The sequence below is a fragment of the Salvia splendens genome, unplaced genomic scaffold, assembly GCF_004379255.2.
Source record: "Salvia splendens isolate huo1 unplaced genomic scaffold, SspV2 ctg326, whole genome shotgun sequence".
Lineage (NCBI taxonomy): Eukaryota > Viridiplantae > Streptophyta > Magnoliopsida > Lamiales > Lamiaceae > Salvia > Salvia splendens.
Window position 1 is genome coordinate 1 of NW_024598969.1, and position 21699 is coordinate 21699.

Sequence of the window (21699 nt, forward strand, 5' to 3'; positions counted from 1 at the left end):
TTATAAATGGAGTATTAGCCTATTAGGGTCTCACATTTAACTCGTATTTCATTTAAAACTAATATATACAAATGAGACTCATTACCATTAATTTTTTTCCACCTCTTTCTCTTCAATACATTTCTTAAACTCATGCAAAAAGAAATGAGACTCTTATTTGCGAACGGGGTGAGTATCAATGAACCCCGAAGTTCGAACTCACAATCTACTTTAATTCTTTAAACGTACGTGCGTCTATCTACAAAATAAAGATGAAATAACAAAGCTGCGTTTGTCCTTCGCTTTTTTTTTCCCTGTTTTTTTATAAATAAGACTCACGTATTCTGTTAGAGAATTGCAAACAATTTGATCACTATTCGAGTCTTCCTTAATTGCTGTTTTTTTTAATTAAAATAACCAATATTTTATATACTCCATAAAATTAGTGGTGGGGTGAAAAGGTAATAAGTAAAAAGGGTGAGCGTGAAAGGTGGGGGAATGGCATAGCCGTTATTTTGTGGGGAGTCCAACCCTCATTTTAAAGCAAATATTCAGGTGTGGGCCCCTTCCACCAGCGCCCAAAGCCGCACCCCAACCTCATTTCACCCCCACGCTTCACCTTTCGTTTAGTGTCACATTAAAATATAGCCAATCCATTTTTATAATCAGTATATTCAGTTATGTATATTAAATTAACCATTAACTATTATTCGAACTACAAAAATTAATTTCACTTTTATCTTGGTGCATCACATTTGGGGAGTGATAGATATAGGCTTCTTGGAATGAATATTTAAAATAAGATATTCTTTGAACATGGTTTTTTAATTTATTTCATCTATTTCATAATTGAAATACAAAAAATAACGTTTTATGAAAAAATATTGCTTTTTGGAAAGCCCATTCCTTAGCAAAGTCCTAGTCTTCCATGCCAAAGATGTAATTGTTCTTGCAATCTTTTGGAGTATTAATTTAGTTGTGCGTCTCATACATCAGAGGATCCATAATGTGAATGATTTGGCTAGTCCAGTCACTCCGGAACCCAGCGAGACACGTTGCGACTCACCATTTCAATGAAATGGCTTGCGAGTACGAACATCTCACGATAATTTTCTTTTATTTTATCTTTTACTATTCATTAAGTACTCTCTCCGTCCAAGGAAGATGACTCATCCTTGGACGAACATGAATTTATGCAGCTTTATTTTATGTGTCGAGAGTAAAGAAAGAGATAGGGAATAAAATATAGAGAAATGTGTTTCCATTTTTAGTAACGGGTCATCTTAATTTAGACAAATCAAAAAGAAAAGTAGCTTATCTTCAGTGAGACCGAGGGAGTATATAACTAACTATTATATGCAAATTATACACGTAATATTTGTTATCAAAATCATACTACTTTATAAGTAGATTTTATCGAATAAATATTATCTCAGTTGTATTTTAACTATGTTTGATTCTATGGAATAATCATTGAGTTGTAATATTCCTCATGATCGTTCCACTTTAATTTAACAATTTTTTTTACTGCAAATACATTTAAATATTATTATTTTGTATTTATTCTTTTTATTTATCTATTTTATTTTATTTTATTTATTGTATATATTTTTATTTAATTTCACTAAATTAACATTTTTTTACTGCAAATACCATTTAATGTTACAGTATTATTTTTTATTTTACTCATTTTATTTATCTATTTTATCTTATGTATTATATATATATATTTATTTAATTCACTAAATATTTATCTTTAATCTTTGTATCACATTCACAGAATGTGATTAATTAAAAAAATAAAAATGAAGCGGAAACACGAGAGAGAAAGTAGAGCACGCGGGGGCAGGAGAGTGGAGGGTAGGAAAAGACAATTAAGTTGATATGACTTGAGAGATTATGAATAAAGAAGCCCCATAATAAACAGAGCACTCCCCCTGTATTTGCTGCCAAACATTTTAGCTTGGCCCCACCTCCTCTCTCACCTCTCTCTCTCTCTCTACCAAATACCAATACCTACAATACAACCGCTATACGCGTACATATATACGCACATAATTTCTTTTTCAGTTAATCCGCACATAAAATTATTATTACATCAATTGACTAATTAATTAAATCTAGTCTTACCAAAAGATTTTCCATACCTTTATACCTTTTTTGTTTCAATTTACAAATTTTAATTGAACTATACCTACCATATAGCTTATGAATTAAGTGGCATCTTTATTCCACTCACAACTTCTCCACTAGTTATGTTAATTGAGTTATTAAACTTCATGTCAATAAAAAGATGAAAATATATAGTATCGTAAACTAAGCGAGCAATTGAGCGAGTATATATATTTATATATGGGGGGTATTATGGAGTATTACTCATTTAAATGAATATGTCTTACTCCATCTAATATTTATTGATAAGTAGCATCAAAACAAGTACAGTAGTATGAAAATAAATATGGGGGAGTGTTGAGTTACAATCAATATGAACTTTTCCAATATGGAGTATTATGCATTTGTAGGTCCTAAAAAAGAGAAATGCTATTGCCATTGTCAATGGCATAATTAGAGCTCCACCTTGTAAATCTTAATGGATGGGTAATGTATGCTAACGCATAATTATTCTAATATCTATCCCATTACTTTATGCTGATATGATTATTATGAATAATTACGAGCATTATAATAAAATGGATAAGGCTAATCTAGATTAGTGGGTGGACGTCCAAATTTTGTTGGTGAAAGTATGATTTATTTATAAGTATATACACTAAAAGGGTGGTGTATTCATGTAAAATACGTATTGTGATTTAAAGACATAAATCCAATGTGGCATCAAATGTAAAACGCAAAAACAGAGAGAAATTGATTAAATTATTGATTAAAAGAACGAGATTCTCTTATTAGATAGAAAACTACTTATAAATACATACTCCATAAATTAATTTTAATGGATGAATTATTTTTTAGATGGAGTAATAAAATAGGTTAAAATTAGCAAGCTTCACTAGAGCTACTTAAGATGCAAACATCTAGAATTTGGACTATTAATATATAGTTTCACTAAAAATCAGTATTCAATTATGTACGGCTACTAATGTTTCTATTGATGACCACACTATACATAATTATGTACGAATGCAAGTATACAATTATAGAGCAAATAAAATTGAAATAATATAATTAATTAAAAGTGCGTCAGTCTAATGCAACAAAATTAAAGAACGAATTGAAATGCAAGGTAAAATAAAGAATGTAAAACAAAATATGAAAACTCAAAAAACGGTGGCATGTACGCTACTTGAATTAAATAAAAGATGCGATGGTAAACTAATCAAACCCTTTTATTTTTCTTACCTCAATGAATTTAGTAAAAGTAAAATCTCCAATAGTAGTACCTCAATGAATTTAGTCAAAGTAAAATCTCCAATAGTAGTGGTACATTGCAATGGATGTTTTGTTTTCAAATTCTTGAATAAAAATATCTTCTTTATTAGGAAGGGAAAATACATTTTTGTTTGCATTCAATGGAACCCCTCCTTTTTCTGGTGGTGGTGGTGACGGAGGAGGGGGGCCTCAACCTGAAAGTGATAAAGAAATTTTAATAATCACCAAAAAAAAACATCTTAATGTTGTTAATTTTTCCTTTTTTCACACTGAAAAACCACAAAAGCTAATGCAAAGTGAAGCAAGAAAGGAGTGGGTTAGGCTTTGGCTGTGGGTTCTGTACTGTCTTAGCTTGTCCCCTCCACTAAACACAGTTCTCTCTTTATCTCTCACACACATACACACACACAAAAACAGTCTTAAGTCCAAATGGAGCACTACTACTACATTGGCTTCCTTTGCCTTTTGGTTCTGTGCTTGCCAAGCAATTGTCTACGTCTGTTGCTTCTGCTCCCCTTCACAGAGCTGCAAATGGGGGAGGAATCATACTGCGAATTTCTTGTTATTATTTGATGCCCTCTCTCTTTCCTTCTCATCTTTTAGATCACCCAACTGCTTTTTCACACTACTAACTCTCTTGCTATGCTATCCTATCCTCACCAAAAAAATGACTTCTTTTTCTCTTTGCTATTTTGTAAAACCCCTTTGCCCTTTATGGATTTTTCTTGCTCAAAATTGATTGCTTTTTAGATAATTCATCTGGCAATTATCTAGGAACTCCCATAGAGCTTATGGAAACATTCTTAATTGCTCATTTCGGCCTATTTCTTGATCAATGTTCTTTGCCCCTTTGTTTTGTTGTGTTAGTTGCGTTTGTTTTTGTGGTTGTCTAATGCTAGAGTGACTTCAAGTGTTTGGTTCAAGAAAAGCATAAAGTTGGAAACTTTTTTCATCTGGGAAGTCATGGAATTCGATCTGAATCATGCTGTGAGTGAAGTGGAGAAGAATAATGCATGTGTGAATGGAGGAGAATGTGAAGGTGGTAGTGGTGATTATGCGTTTCTGCAAACTTCAATTTTGTCACCGAATGCTGCCTCTCACTCATCTTCTTCTTCCCCTTGTTCAGAATCTGCTCCACCATCGATATATGTGGAGCTCTGGCATGCTTGTGCTGGACCTCTCACCAGCTTGCCCAAGAAGGGAAATGTGGTGGTCTATTTCCCTCAAGGCCACATGGAGCAGGCTGTCTCTGCCTCCCCCTTTCCTCCTATGGATGTCCCCTTTTGATCTTCCTCCACAGATCTATTGCCGGGTTGTCGATGTTCAGCTTCTTGTGAGTGCTTTGTTGAGCTCTTGTTTTGTGCCCAATGCCTTGCTGGTTTTGTTTTAGGGTGTGGTTTCAACACTTAGGCCTTGTTGTTTTCTTGTTTTAAGTTTTGGTTAATGTTTTTGTAACAGGCAAACAAGGAGAATGATGAGGTTTACACTCAACTGAATCTGCTTCCTCTACCAGAGGTACTGTTGGTAATTACAGATATATGTATTGGTTTTTTAGTTGGATTGGATGTTTGATTTTTGAAATTCTTGATTGTGAATTCATTGGTGATGAGAATATTGGTTCCTGATTTCTACTTTTTGAAATTCTTGATTAGTGAAAGAATTGGGTTTTATGATGATTATTGTAAATTCTTATTGTTTTATGTTTCGTCGTCAGTTAGAATTAGTTATAGGTCGGTCATCAGGCCTTGGAGTAGTGCTAGAGAAAATTTGGTAATTGTCCACTTTCAGCCTTTGTAATGTTGTCGTGCTGATGCAGGTCGAAGGGGTGAAATTGAACGGCGAAGAGAGTGAAAGTGCGGGTACTGGCGAGGATGGGTATGGTGTCATGCCTGCAAAGTCGACTTCCCACATGTTCTGCAAGACCCTGACTGCTTCAGATACCAGTACCCATGGTGGATTTTCTGTTCCTCGTAGAGCCGCTGAAGACTGCTTCCCCCCTCTGGTTTGGCTAATAACACGTGAATTCTCTAGTAGCTCGAGTAGTGTTTGTCTTGCTGATGAATCATGTTTGGTTGTAGGATTATAAAGAGCAGAGGCCCTCCCAGGAACTCATAGCCAAAGACCTGCATGGAGTGGAGTGGAAGTTCAGACACATTTATAGAGGTATAAGGTTCGTGTATCACTCATTCTCTTGTGGAGATTCTGAGTGTTCGATTATGATATTGCAGGCCAGCCAAGGCGGCATTTGCTCACTACTGGTTGGAGCATATTTGTTAGTCAGAAAAATCTTGTTTCGGGGGATGCTGTCCTCTTTCTGAGGTGCATCTTATCTCGAAGTTCTGCATTTGAGCAATACATATGCAAGATGCTTGGAAACGAATTGTGTAAAATCTAAACACACTTTTAATTGAGAAGATTAATTTATGTAAACATAAGTTGATTTGAAGGCACATACTGGTGTAAGTAAAATGTGGGATTAATGATCTGTTGCAAGGAAAAAGAGACTGATGTTGGAACTGAGCTTTTCTATGCAGCATTGTTGTTTAAAGTGTTCCTTGCCTTATATGGTGTTTTTACCATACTGCAGAGGAGAAGCTGGAGAACTACGGTTAGGGATTAGACGAGCTGCTCGGCCTAGGAATGGCTTGCCTGATTCGATCATTAAGAATCAGAGTTCTTATCCCAATGTCCTCTCTCCAGTTGCAAATGCTATATCAAGCAACAACTCTTTTCATGTTTTCTACAGCCCAAGGTACTGTTTCGCAATTTTGTACTTTTACGTGCTTAACCTTGTTATTTTTGCCTGATAATATAGAAAGAACACATTTGAAGATAAAAGCTTAGAGACTACCTAGTAGTAAATCTGTAGCTGTTTTTTCCTATAGCACGTTATTGTCTCCACAATGCCATGGAAATACAACACTGTTTCTGAACACTTTCTAGTGAAAATAACGTAACTTGCTTTGAGGATTGTTTGCCTCGTGTGTAGATTGGAGACGCAAAGGTCATAGCGGTAACTGCAAGTCTATAGATGAGACCCTCTCTAATTTTACCTCTAGAGAGCACCAGTTCCGTGATCGACAATCTTGTTTTTATAATCCAAATTTACATTTTAGCCTTTCAACCATATTTAATGATACAATGGGAAAAATCTATAGTCTCAAAAATGATACCAGTGACTATAGCTCTATTACTTTTGTCATAAAGTAAGATAAGTTCACAAATATGATTGATTTAAGCATATGTCTTGGAGTTGTTGACTGTTTAAGATATTATTTGAGGAGCTGTTAGCTGTCTTTGCCGTTTTAAAAAGCATCGAGTATTGAGTGCTTGGGCAATAAAATCCTAACTTGATTGGGCAAATGAAGTATGCTTGTAGCTAAAATTTGATGGATAATACAAATGTAGAAGATGTGTATGAACTCTTACTGAATGAGGAAGAAATCACTGGCATGTTTAGATTACATGGTGTTGTACTATTAGTCGCTGACATCACGTGACACGTCTGCTTAGAACTTTATTTTATTTTGCAGGGCGAGCCATGCTGATTTTATTATCCCCGCCAAGAAATATGTGAAGTGTACCACCAGCCGGGTACCTGTTGGGACAAGATTCAGAATGCGATTCAATTTTGATGATTCTCCTGAAAGAAGGTCCCACACATCAAATTTTTACCGTTTTAGCCTCTGCATTCTGCAATGGATGCTGATTGTATTTGTTTTATGTTTGCAGGTTCAGTGGTGTGGTGACTGGAGTCGGTGATATGGATCCCTATCGATGGCAGAACTCTAAATGGAGATGCCTGATGGTAGAGTACAACTTCATAGCCAGGCAACCTTTCTGTGATTTTGCATTTTTGCTATTCTAGGACGTCTAGTTTATCGTTTTCATTCCGTTGTATGCCCTTATAAATGACCTAAATGACACATGTTCTCAACTATTGGCTTATAATAGATGTGAAGGATCTATCGGTTTTTTCATCTTCCCTGTTCTGTTTTCATGATGTAGTACTTTTTCTGCGAGATTTTGGCCAACAGGTGGAATTGAGATTGGCGTCTGTTCATTTTGTTGCTTAATTGCTTTAGAGTTTATATTACAATAAACGATTGTGGAAGTTGGTTCGAGCCCCTTGGAGTCGAATCATAAATTGAGTTAGTGTTAGTAGCAAAGATAGATCAGCATAACATATTCTAATGTCATTGTGATTACATTTATCCAATCATTTCTTGCAATGTCACTAACACCCTTGTTACCGGCAAATGCTATAGGTGCGTTGGGACGAGGACATCATGAGTAACCACCAAGAACGAGTTTCTCCATGGGACATTGATTTATCAGGTAACTATGCACCTCTGAGTATCCAGTCCTCACCTAGGATGAAGAAACTGAGGTCGAATCTGCACGTTGCCCCACATGGTAGCCCGATTGCTGGTGCATATCTTTCCATTCGGATTTCAATTGTTCTGCTCTACATTCTTTGCTCTTGGCTGACCTTAAAATCTCATTTTATATGCAGGTGGGGATGCTGTTTTGGACTTTGAGGAGTCGGTACGATCCTCCAAGGTCTTGCAAGGTCAAGAAAATGTAGGTCTTGTTTCACCTTTCTACAGAGGTGATCGTGTGAACCGCCAGCTCGATTTTGGTGTGCAACCTACCACACTTAATCCTGTGCCAAACGGGATGGATAAAATGAACTATGGCGAGTTTATGAGAAACCGCGTGCCCGCCAACTTCACAGGCTTTCTGGAATCCACTTGGTTTCCTAAGGTCTTGCAAGGTCAAGAAATTTGCTCATTCAAATCTCTCACGGGGAGAAGTAGCTCGGATCTCGGTGTTTGGTCAAAACCTCAGCATGGTTACAACATTCACAATCAGAGGCCGATGCCCAGCTTCTATCCCCTGGCTTCAGAAGGTTCTAGAAGCATGGCGATTCCGCACAAGAGCATCCATACAGGAGGACCCATGCTGTCCAACTTCTCCAATTTCCTGACAGGAAATCATGTTCTGAGCCCTACTTCTATTCTGAGTGGGACTAAAGCCGATGTAGGTCAAATGCCACATCTGACAAACGAACCGAGGGCGCAGGAGAGGACGTCTGGTCTTAAAAATGTGAACAGTGAAAGCAACTTGAAGGAGAATGTTCCGAGCTGCAAGATATTCGGTTTCTCCTTGACAGAAGATCCTGCTGCCATCAATCTACAGGGTCCTAGCAAGAGGAGCTGTACAAAGGTACGTTTCGAGCAAGTTGAGCAGCGATGGCTGATTAATACTCTTTTGTCACGAGACTCGAAAGGGTGATTACCATATTTGTTCGTAGGTTCACAAACAAGGTAGCTTGGTGGGGAGAGCCATTGATCTTTCGAGATTGAATGGCTATGATGATTTGCTGACTGAACTCGAGAGGCTGTTCAACATGGAGGGCCTCTTGCGCGATCCAAATCACGGATGGCGCATACTGTACACCGATAGTGAGAACGACATGATGGTAGTTGGGGACGACCCTTGGCAGTAAGTCCCTCTCGTAACAATGCTTTGTTTTTTTTGGGGGTAATAGCTAGTAAATTGCGGAATTTAGCCAAATTCTTGCTCTGTGTTTGATGAATGCAGTGAGTTTGTTGAGGTGGCGACGAAGATCCACATATACACACAAGAGGAGGTGGAGAAGCTGACCATTGGAATGAACAGCGACGACACCAAGAGCTGCCTAGAAGAAGCGCCATCTGCGCCTGATGTGTCCAAGTCGTCGTCAGTAGGGGAGCCCGATTCTTCCCCGACTGTGATAAGGATGTGAGGACGAAGTTCGTGTACGTTACTAAATAAAGTGTGGTCGTGTTTGTGTTTGTGTTCGTGGTACGAAGGAAACGATGTAGTTGAAGTAGGTGGATTTGGTTATTATTATGCATGAATGCTATTTATTCCTCTTTATAAACATGAGTTGGTATGTGTTGGTGCTTTGTCTAATGTAATGTTGTTATGCTGTTGCACAATTGAGACACACAGAGAGAATAATGGAGTATTGTTTTGTTTTTCTTCTTCTATTTTCCTGAAAATTGTACAATTTGACTAATGATATTTTATTTGATATGGAGTACTCCTACTATTCAGGGGATGCATTATATTATTAACTCACCCTTAAATTGCTAACTATAATTAGACATTAGATTTTTAAATCAAGGGTATTGAATTTCGAGTATCAATATAGTGGATCAAAAATGTCAATTAGGTTATGTATGTTAATTAATAACAAAGTAGTTATAACTAACTTTTAAAAATATCCCAAAACTATGCATATAATTATCTCAATTTAAATTATTTTTTCACTCAACATATATCAAATTAAAGATAATTTTATAAGGATTCCAACGAGATCCTACATGCATATGTTTCAATGTCGAAATTTGAAAAAAATCTTGAATTTTCGTGTTTTTTTCGAAGCAGTCTAATATTAACATATCTATCAATAAATGTCAACACTTATAAAATGTCAATTCAAAATTGTGTTGACATACTCAATGCATCATGTTGATATTTTTTTTACACTATATTGACAGTTTGACCAAAATCCTAAATTTGTTAATTCTTCTTATCTTTTTAAATTTAAATAATAATAAAATGAAATTACACATGACAAATTGGTAGACCATTAGATCTTTGAAAATTATATGGTCTTAAATTAGTTGTAGTTAACAATTAATGGATGAGTAATGAGTTAACAATTGATCACACCGTGTATTATATAGTATGTTAAATAGAATTGTTAAAGTTTGAAGTTGGTTATAAATAGATTTGTAAATTAATTCTAAAACAAATTTATTTACTAGTATACCATACCTTAGTATATTGGGTTATCAAGAGAGTATAGTATTCTTGTGAAAAACATGACTCAGCGTACGCGAGTTGGTAGAAGAGTTAATTAATCAAAGCTAACACTGAACTTAAAATAATTCATGAATATTAAAATCTTAAATATGATAAATGATTTAGTTAAAAATGAGTCATAATTGTAATATGAATAAGGCATAATAATTCATTATTAATAAAAATTAAATTGTGATCAATTTAAACAATTAATTCCATTGAGTTTGTGAGGCTCGGTCTCTATTTAGCCCTAATCTGATTTAGAACATCTCCAACGAAAAAAAGTAAATTAAGAAATGGAGTTTTTTTTATTGATCACTTCAATTAAGGTAAATATACCTTTTTAGAAAAATCTACAAGTAAATTTCAATACAGAAGAAAGTAAATTGAAAAAAGTTTACAAAAATAGCTATTATATTTATCTTTTGTATAGAAAATAGGTAAATACCTTTTTAAAATTGAGGAATGTACAATACTTTCTCAATACTCCTTTCTATTGAAGAAGAATTTTTTATGAAGTACATTTATTTCTATTTGGAAATCTTTAAAATTCTATATTTGGAATCTCTAAACTTATACGGAGCATAACCCGACCCGTATCAGGGCTATAAAAGAGAAATCAACAAGCGCTGAAATTTCGAAAATTCCGGCTTCCTCATCGAGCTCCAAAAACCCCAACAATGGCTGAAATTCTGATACGATTCCCAGGCAACCACCGCATCAACACAACGCCGAGCTGCGCGACGCCGAGCTGCACGATGCCGAGCTGCGCGACGCCGAAGAGCACAATGCCGAGCTGCATGGCGACGCCGAAAATCTGCATGGCGACGTCGAGAGATCGGAGGGAAGATCAGCGAGAGGCGAGAACGACATGCAGACGTCGGTCGTGACAACAAGGGGAAGAAGAGTTCGGCGCGCGCCTCTCCGATTCGGCGATTACGTCGCGAAGTAGAATTAGGATTCTCTTTTTCCTTTTAGATTTTATTTCCTTTTTATGTCTTTCTTATTTTTGGTAACTTAGTTATTTTAATGAGTCGAGCATATCTATAAGCTCCGTTTCGGGTTTTCTTTGTTGGTTCTTTCCCGAGATGCATTAGGTTTAGAAGTCGAACCAACCCTAGGGTCCTTAGTCTATAAATAGGGCTTTGTTTATCAAGTTACGGATGAATAAGAATTACAATATTTGCCCACAAAATACGTGAGTTTATCTAAACCTAGTTCGCCGCTGCCCGACGGAGAATCCTCCGCGCACAGCCGCTGCTAGAAGACGCCGCCGATCCTGTGTAGGACGCCGGAGTTATCGTTGGATCGCCGCGCAACCCCGCCGCCGATCACGTTGAGGTAATAAGGCCTTAACATCTGGTGCTTTCATCCAGTACTCATGAAAGGTTTCGACAATAACGGCAAGGCCGTTTGGGGGGGGACACAACGATTCCTACCCGCCATACAGATTCGGGGGTCGTCCGCCGAGGACGAACCGCCGCGACGGTGGGGGTTTCCACCGACAACATGGGGACGACGGCGAGGGGGAGATTCGCCAACCCGAGGAGTCGCGCAGGGAAGAGACCAACACTACTACCTTGGCTCAGGTTTTGGAGAGGTTGGAACGTTTGGAGAAATTCGATTCAGCGAGGGAAGATCCGGATCGCCGCGGCGGGAATCTTGGAAGTTCTTGGTCACGCGGAGCGGTGAATCCGCCAGAGTATGACGACGAAGACGATTGGGGATTTGATGAGACACGTCGCATGCGCAACGGAGGGACATTTGTTCGGGGTAAAAACCCTAATTGGGGTTTACGCGAGGGGCAACCCGACACGAGGCTGAGACGCGATCAATGGGGTCGCCATGGTCCGGGATGGACGATGCAGGGAACCCCCAACTCGAGGCTGGCGCCCGGAGGGTTCGATCAATCATACGACCGGCCTCCGACATGCTGGGACCCCCCCCAGCGATATCAGGGTACCGTGCCTGGTTTCGACAGACCACCGGGGGTAAAGATGGATCCGCCCAGGTTCGACGGGTCAGACGCGACTAATTGGATCGCAAGAGTCCAATATTATTTCAATCACCTTATGATGTCCGAGGCTCAACGATTACATTACGCGGTGATGCTGTTTGATCAACCTGCAGCTGAATGGGTCTTTAATTACTGCGCGAATAACGAATTCGTCACGTGGAATGAGTTTCTGGGGGACGTTCGCCACCGTTTCGATAGAAAGAGTTTTCAAAATTACTTTGGGTTGTTGGCCAAACTCACGCAAACGGGATCACTTTTGGAGTACCACAATACATTTGAAAAATATTTGAATCGGGTCCATGGAGTCCCGGAATCAGAGTTATTCACTTTGTTCGTAGCTGGCCTCAAACCGGACATTCAGGAGCGCGTGAAGTTGCACAGACCGGAATCATTGGCAGCCGCGATGGCCTTGATTTTGGAGTGGACGGAGGAGATACATGACCGTGGGGCACAGGCAGCCTTTTCAACCGTGCCTCGTCGCGCTTGGCAGAATCGTGATGGACGGGGGCAGTCAAGTACCTCGGCAGCACCGACATCCGCATCGGTCACAACCGCCGTGGGCCAGACCACGGGTTCAGTGGGTCGCAGTGGGGAAAGGCGCGACCCGGCATGATACGGGTATCCCAAGCGGAAAAGGCGGAGCGAGCTCGTCAGGGTTTGTGTTATTATTGCCCCGAGAAGTGGATTGTAGGGCACGTGTGCAAACAGCGATTGCTATGCTATGCGGAGGAGGACGATGAGAACGACGGTGTTGCGGAGGACCAAGCGGTTGATGAGTCTGTGCCAACAGATATTTCGCATATTCACGCGATGGACGGTGGTCGTCGTTCTCGTCCGATGAAGGTCGTGGGATGCATACAGGACCACGAGGTGTGTGTCTTAATTGACACGGGTAGCGACAGGGATTTTCTACACCCTAAGATTGCGGAATCGTTACACTTACCCCTCTCGCCGATAAGGCCGTTCAAGGTAGTTGTAGGCAACGGGGGGGCCTTACTGTGCACTCACGTGTCCAAACAGACGAAGTTGGAGGTACAAGGGTCGGTGTTCTTGGTGGATTTACATATACTGCCTATTCACGGCCCAGATGTAATTCTAGGAATGGATTGGCTGGAGTCGTTGGGCAAGGTGACCGCAGATTTCGCAGGAAAAACTTTGGAATTCACTCACAAGGAGCGACCTATTACTTTGAAGGGGGTGGTACCACCGCCCCGCAAGATAGACAGAACGTCCTTGGCTGCTTTGATGTCTCCATCGATCGGGTTAGAGGTTTTTGAGATCATGCTCTTGGAACCGGAAACCACTATTACCACACAAGATGTCCGGGAGGATTTTCCTGCTGATCTAACACCACCCATCACGACAGTGTTGGAGACCTTCCGACCGGTGTTCAACATGCCATCCGGGATGCCTCCGTCACGCCCCTATGATCACCGGGTACATTTGTTGCCAGGCACGAAGCCAATCAACGTCAGGCCGTATCGCTATCCCTACTTTCAGAAAAACGAGATAGAGCGGCAGGTCAAAGAGATGCTCGAGCAAGGTATCATCCAGAGAAGCAACAGTCCGTTTTCTTCACCGGTACTCCTTATTCGTAAGAAAGACGGTACCTTCCGCTTCTGCATCGACTATCGTGCGCTGAACACCGCCACAGTGCCGGATCATTTCCCTATCCCGACAGCGGACGAGCTTTTTGATGAATTGGGTAAAGCTCGTGTTTTCACCAAGCTTGACTTGCGATCAGGTTACCATCAGATAAGGATGCACGACGAAGATGTATTTAAGACGGCTTTTCGTACCCATGACGGACATTTCGAATTCTTGGTGATGCCTTTTGGGTTGACGAATGCCCCGTCTACATTCCAGGCGGCAATGAACGCGATTTTTCAACCTATGCTACGAAAGTTCGTCATTGTCTTTTTCGACGACATACTGGTTTACAGCCCGACTATGGAAGTTCATGAAGAACACTTGTCCGCAGTATTGATGGTTCTGCAGACCAATAGTTTCGTCGTCAAATTATCAAAGTGCTCTTTCTGCAAATCGACCGTGGAATATTTGGGACACTTGATCAGCAATGGATCCCTTAAAGCAGACCCAAATAAAATTAGTGCAATGACGGCTTGGCCGAAACCAAAGAATGTGAGACAGCTTCGCGGGTTTTTGGGATTAACCGGCTATTACCGCCGCTTCATAGCCGGATACGCCTTGATTGCGTCTCCCTTGACGGATCTGTTGAAAAAGGATGCCTTTGTATGGACCCCGGAAGCAGATTCGAGTTTCTTAGACCTGAAAGGAGCAATGACGACAGCCCCCGTACTTCGTCTGCCGGATTTTGATAAGACTTTCTGCGTCGAGACGGATGCCTCGAACACGGGCATTGGGGCAGTGCTACTCCAAGACAATCACCCAATTGCATTCTTCAGTAAGAAACTGGGTCCGCGACGACGGGTCGCGTCCACTTATCACAAGGAATTATATGCCATCGTCGAATCAGTGCAGAAATGGCGTCAGTATCTGTTAGGGAGGGAGTTTGTCATTCGGAGTGATCAGAGGAGCTTGAAAGAATTGCTCCATGCGATAGTGCAAACGCCGGATCAGCAGCTGTATGCGCGCAAACTCATGGGATATAAGTTCCGTATTGAGTACAAGAAGGGGAGCACAAACCGAGCAGCCGACGCGTTGTCCCGCCGCGAGGAAGCCGAGCAGCCTGACCTGCACGAAGACGCGTCCTCGCCAGCCGAGGCGAACCTGGACACAGACACGACCTCGGACGCCGACGAGGGCGACGAAGCAGCGCACGCGTGCGCCCTCCTCACAGCAGCGTCCCATCCTATTCCGCACCTTGTGGACTTGCTTCGTCGGGAAACATCTTCGTCCCCGGAGATGCGGGAGATCACGAGGGACATAAAGGAGGGGCGGGCCCTACCGCATTTATCATTGGTGAACGGGCTGGTATACTACAATCGTCGAATATTTGTGAGCTCACGATCATCGGCACGGACGCCTATATTGATCGAATACCACAGCTCGAAATCAGCGGGCCACCCTGGGTTCGAGCGTACGCTGCGTCGCGTGACTGCGGATTTTTACTGGCCGAATATGAAGAAGGAGGTAAAGCAGTTCGTCGAAGCTTGCGTGGTGTGCCAGACGACGAAGTACTCTACCCAGAAGCCTGCAGGGTTGTTACAACCGCTACCAATTCCGTCCCAAGTGTGGGAGGATGTCTCCATGGACTTTATTACGGGTTTGCCGCAATCACGGGGCTACACTGTAGTCATGGTGGCCGTGGACCGTTTGTCTAAATATGCACATTTTGCCCCATTGCCGACGAATTTTGATACGATAAAAGTGGCCAATGTGTTTATTGATACAGTTGTTCGCCATCACGGTTTTCCGAAGACGTTGGTCTCGGACAGGGACTCGGTGTTCTTAAACCAATGTTGGAAGGATTTGATGCGGCTTAGTGGCACGAAATTGAACTTCTCAACGGCTTACCACCCGCAATCGGACGGTCAGACGGAGGTACGGAACAGGGGATTGGAGCAGTATCTGCGAGCGTTCACTGCCGATCGTCCATCCAAGTGGTCAAATTTTCTACCTTGGGCGGAGCTGGCTTTGAATTGTTTCCATCATGCGGCCTTGGGAATGTCTCCGTACAAGGCCCTCTATGGCCGGGACCCACCGAGCTTGATTTTTGCGGAACCTTCGAGGTCGACGCCACCGGAGGCGGCGGAATTGATACGCCAACGAGGGGAGTTATTGGTGGAGTTAAGGCGAAATTTGGAACGCGCACAGCAGCGTATGCGCGAATCCGCTAACAAACATCGTCGCCACTTGGAGTTTAAGGTGGGTGACTTGGTCCTATTGAAGCTCCAACCATATAGGCAGCACTCGGTGGCTCGTCCACGGTCGGCCAAGCTAGCTCGTCGCTACTATGGCCCGTTTGAGGTATTAGAGCGTATTGGACCAGTTGCATATCGATTGCGCTTGCCGGAAGGGAGTAGGATCCACAACGTATTTCATGTGAGCCTCCTTCGCGCGTTTGTGGCAGGCAACGACTCGGGAATGGGCATGGACCTGCCGTCTGAATTCTTTGGAGATCGGCCGGTTGTCTATCCGGTCCGGGTGTTGGACAGACGCATGTTATGGCACGATGATCGACCCTTGGAGCATGTGTTGGTTCGTTGGTCCGATGGAACTGAGTCGCCGACGTGGGAACCGCTGGAACTAGTGCAGCGCAAGTTTCCAAATGTGCTCCTTGAGGACAAGGAGGTTGCTATGGAGGGGGGAGTTGATACGATTCCCAGGCAACCACCGCATCAACACAACGCCGAGCTGCGCGACGCCGAGCTGCACGATGCCGAGCTGCGCGACGCCGAAGAGCACAATGCCGAGCTGCATGGCGACGCCGAAAATCTGCATGGCGACGTCGAGAGATCGGAGGGAAGATCAGCGAGAGGCGAGAACGACATGCAGACGTCGGTCGCGACAACAAGGGGAAGAAGAGTTCGGCGCGCGCCTCTCCGATTCGGCGATTACGTCGCGAAGTAGAATTAGGATTCTCTTTTTCCTTTTAGATTTTATTTCCTTTTTATGTCTTTCTTATTTTTGGTAACTTAGTTATTTTAATGAGTCGAGCATATCTATAAGCTCCGTTTCGGGTTTTCTTTGTTGGTTCTTTCCCGAGATGCATTAGGTTTAGAAGTCGAACCAACCCTAGGGTCCTTAGTCTATAAATAGGGCTTTGTTTATCAAGTTACGGATGAATAAGAATTACAATATTTGCCCACAAAATACGTGAGTTTATCTAAACCTAGTTCGCCGCTGCCCGACGGAGAATCCTCCGCGCACAGCCGCTGCTAGAAGACGCCGCCGATCCTGTGTAGGACGCCGGAGTTATCGTTGGATCGCCGCGCAACCCCGCCGCCGATCACGTTGAGGTAATAAGGCCTTAACAAATTCACATTGCTAAACCCTAAACAGGCTAATTGGCATAAATCAGCCGACCGCTACCAGTGATGGATCGTGGTGGAGGACAGCAGCAGATGGCGGGCGCATCGAAGCCCTCGGTGTTTGCGGTGTACCAGAACCCAGCACTCTCCGCCGCCCTCACCTCCAACAGCCTTCGCCCTTCCGCCTCCACAGTCTTCTTCATCCTCTCTCTTTTCTGCGGCTCTGCCGTCGCCCTCGCCATCTCTTTGTACAGGTATTTCGCGGTTGTTTCAAGGTTTATGCTCCGCATTCCGGTTAAATTATTAAAAAAGAGGTTGCCATTAGTTCCCACTGTGAGTGAGATACTTGATTTGAGCTTAATCTTGAAATTTTGAAATGAATTATATATATATATTACACATAACTAATACTCCTATGTTTTTTTCCTTGATCTTGCCTTTTTCCAATTCTACTAGTGATAGGAGTTATGGCATGGGAATTGAAATATTTAGTACCCTTGCATGAATTGGGAAATCTTCTGTACTGAACGTGATTTTGAACCTTAGATGTTTGATAAAACCAGTACATTGACATGAGGTGTGAAATATTTTGTGCTAATGTGAATGTGATCAATGCAGGGGAAATATGGCTGCTGCTGATTTTGGACTTGGGTTTATCTCTCAAGATGTTGCAAGTAAGTAGAGTTTTGATTTTCATTACCGTTTCTGAAAGCAATGATGTGACTAGTTCTAGCAATCGGTTTTGTGATACGATTTCAATATGCAGGTATATGTTCCAAAGTTATAGCAGCAATGGCAAGTTGCATACTGCTTGCAGCTGTGTTTGCTTTTTTCAAAGTCCTTTCAGTTTGGAGAATAAGAAATCTTAGAGAGGTTTTTGTAGTATCTCCTTCCAAAGGCACAAAAGAGCTAACACGCCTTACCGATCGACAGCTTGGCCTTTTGGGGTTAAGGTCAAAAATTGAAAAGGATTCTGAGGAGTCTTCAAAGAGACCTCCTAAATCAAAAGTTAGCTCGCCTTCCCCATCAAGTTTGCTCGTCCCACTTCATCCATCAAGTTCGAATCATGAAATGAGTGGTGGGAAATCAAGCTCTAGTAGTGGGCGAAAAATGCATGCTTATAGTACACCATCCAAGTCACCTGCTTCTCCTTCTATGTATCTTGTACCTGCGGCCTCTACACGGTCATCGATACCGTCACCATCTCTGCAGTTTTCACCTGGAGTAGATCAGTTGACTGGCACTCCTTGGTCAAATAAGCGTCGTGCCTTTCAGAAAGATTTAGCAACAGAGAAAGATCTTGAAAGTTTTCTGGCTGATATAGATGAGAAGATATCTGAAACAGCTAGTAAATTGGCAACTCCTCCCCCCAGCATAAATGCATTTGGGATTACCAGTCCAAACACCCTAACTGGTTCAGTTAGTACTTCTGGAGCTACAAGAAGTACGCCTTTAAGGCAAGTTAGGATGTCCCCTGGTTCCCAGAAGTTCACAACTCCACCTAAGAAAGGAGAGGTAGAGCTTCCCCCTCCAATGTCTATGGAAGAATCGATTGAAGCTTTTGAAAGGCTGGGCATTCATCCACATATAGAGAAATGGCGTGACCGTCTCAGGCAGTGGTTTTCTGCTGTTGTACTCAATCCTCTTATTGGAAAGATTGATACCAGCCACATTAAGGTGAAATTAATTTTCCCCTGTATCTTTTACCACATTCATGGAGATTTTTCAGTGAGTATGTATGGATTACTATATCTAGTTACGAGTTTTTGGATGTCTCTCTGGCAGTCAGGATTTAACTAAAAATATTCTGCTTCACTTCTTTTGATGACAGAGAAAAAAGGACTCCTTTATATTATTATATGGATCTTTACTCTATCATTGCACTAGAAATTCTCTTTGGATAACAGAAACCTTACACTGTAGCATCACCTGTTAGTTTCTGGCATTTAATTTCAGTGCACTTTTAGTTTATAGTATATTGTTTCCAGAGACTCTGGATATAGCTATGACTGGGAGACTCTTAGGTTGACCTCTTTTCCTACTCCCTTAATACTCTATTTAGGAGACACTATAAATCTAGTGATTGAAAATAAAGATTTTAAGCATTCTTCCCATGGAACAATGAAATAAGGCCTGCCCTTGTTTTGACTCAAGCTAGTGTAATCATTCACCTAGGATTCTCATTGATGGGTGTAGGTTGTTGGTTGTACAGATCTAATTCGCTGCATACTTGTTTGGATGTACTTACATAAATGACCTATTTTATAATGCATGCATATTCAATCGTAGTTCTCAGATCTTGTTTTGCTGCTAGAAGAAACACCACTTACCTCTTGGAAGTTTTTAGGTTATTGAAGCAGCTGCAAAACTTAATATTTCAATTAACATTAGCCAAATTGGAAGTGATGCACCAAATGCGCCTGGTACTGCTAATGTATCTCCAATTGATAGAAGTAATGACTGGAAGCCAGCATTTGCAGTTGACGAGGATGGACTTCTTTATCAGCTTCGTGCAACTCTAGTTCAAGTTTTTGATACTTGTATGTTACACTTATGGAAATTATGATTTTAATATACAATCCTGAATTTGAAGGAGAAGTTTGTTTAACAGCTTAGTGTTCCTTTTTCATTTCTAGCAAAAGCTCAAGGCATTAATTTCCAGCAATCCCAGCAGCATGCCGCAGCAATCTCTATTTTGCGAGAGGGTATGGATGCCATTACGGAGCATCAGAGACTCCATGCTTTGATGAAAGGGGAATGGGGTAAAGGTTTACTTCCTCAAAGTAGTGTAAGAGCAGATTATACTGTACAAAGGATTCGTGGTATGTGCTTTCCTAATTTCTTGGTTCTAAACAAATTGAAATAATCAATTAATAGATTTCCTGTAGTGTTGTTTTTTTTATCATTTGATATATATCAAATTATCTTGTAGAACTTGGTGATGGAACATGTTTGAAGAATTATCAGTATCTGGGAAATGGCGAGGTCTATGATAAAAAGAACAAGAAATGGAGTCTTGATCTTCCTAGTGATTCTCATTTGCTTCTTTATCTGTTTTGCGCCTTCCTGGAACACCCGAAATGGATGTTGCATGTCGATCCTACAACATATGCTGGGGCTCAGGCAAGCAAAAACCCCTTGTTTTTGGGTGTTCTGCCCCCTAAAGATAGGTTTCCTGAGAAGTACATAGCTGTTATATCTGGTGTTCCCTCAGTGCTACATCCGGGGGCTTGTATTCTGGCTGTTGGGAAGCAAAGTCCCCCAGTATTCGCCTTGTACTGGGACAAGAAGCCTCAATTCTCTTTCCAGGTAATTTATAGTACACGATGCTAGTCATATGCTTTTGCTTCTACACGATAACTGGAATTACTTGTACAACTAGAAATTTGTAATACAGTTTCAAATGACATAATTCAATTCATTTTGTCTAACCCCAATAGCCCATTAGGACTTGCAGAACATGTTCCATCATTTCCTCTCTTTTCCTGCTATATGCTCCTCCCTCTTTCCCAATTTAATGTCATTTGAGTCTGCGTACATTGATTTAATGGTTTCTGTTCATTGTAGTCGATTTGTAGGCATGCGTACGTGTTAACACACCATCTATGTCCTTGATTGCAGGGAAGAACTGCACTATGGGATGCCATATTGCTTCTGTGCTATAAAATAAAGATCAGTTATGATGGTATTGTTAGAGGCATGCACCTCGATTCATCAGCGTTAGCCATTCTTCCAGTCCTTGACCAGGAAAGTGATGACTGAGCAAAGTATGGGTTTATGAATGGCAAACTGAGTCAATTCTGCCGCTGTGTCGCACAAAAAAGTTGTATCCAAATTTACAGAGGATGCCGTCACAGAGACACCTTACCTTCTGCAGCCGACGAATTTCCTACTGACCCTTCTCTTTTATACTGTATTGAACTCACCATTTTAATTAATTAGAGTGAACTTCATAATTGGTTCATAAACTATTACTACTACATTTCAGGGACCCTAATTTTAATGATCCATTGGATAAAATTGTGTTGGAAAGATTTGTTCTTTCTACTATTCCAGCTGATGCCAGAAAGATTTAAGAGCACCCGCAACGCGTGCCGAAACCGTTCCGCGTGCCGTTCCGCCGGAACGGTTTCGCCGCGGAACGCGTTGCGGCGCTGCATTCCGCTCCCGTCCCGTTCCCATTCCGTGCCGGGTGCCGACGGCACGTAACGCGGCACGGAACAAGCCGCCACGCGCCTGGGCGACGTGGCCGATCCCCGTGCGTGCGTGCTTCCCACTCGCCGGCCCCGAGTGGGACACGTCAGCAATGACGCAATAATTAATTTTTTTTTATAAAAATCGAATTTTAAAAAAAAAAAATTTTTTTTTAAACGGTAACATTACCGTTTTTTTTAACTTTTTCTTAATTTTTTTAATTTTTATTTTTATTTTCTTATTCTATAAATACACCTAATTCATTCATTTTATACACAACTACACATCTATTCTTCCTACATCAACATC

At 41.4% G+C, this 21699-nt stretch overlaps 1 protein-coding gene and 1 pseudogene across 2 annotated transcripts; both read left to right on the forward strand.

Annotated features, from left to right (window-relative positions):
* The first annotated feature begins 4317 nt into the window (after window positions 1-4317).
* LOC121789751 lies at window positions 4318-9404 on the forward strand (annotated as a pseudogene).
* A 1409-nt stretch (window positions 9405-10813) lies between these two features.
* LOC121789749 lies at window positions 10814-21164 on the forward strand. 2 transcript variants are annotated; one of them, XM_042188124.1, is made up of 8 exons: window positions 10814-10913; window positions 17203-17450; window positions 17815-17870; window positions 17963-18873; window positions 19544-19736; window positions 19833-20018; window positions 20129-20505; window positions 20818-21164. In XM_042188124.1, the coding sequence occupies exons 2-8, from the start codon at window positions 17263-17265 to the stop codon at window positions 20956-20958; spliced, it is 2052 nt and encodes a 683-aa protein (XP_042044058.1). In that variant the 5' UTR covers window positions 10814-10913; window positions 17203-17262; the 3' UTR covers window positions 20959-21164. The 2 variants fall into 2 exon arrangements, with proteins under 2 accessions (XP_042044058.1, XP_042044057.1); XM_042188123.1 differs by lacking the exon at window positions 10814-10913 and adding an exon at window positions 10924-11565 and having other exon boundaries at window positions 17185-17450.
* The last annotated feature ends 535 nt before the right edge of the window (window positions 21165-21699 follow it).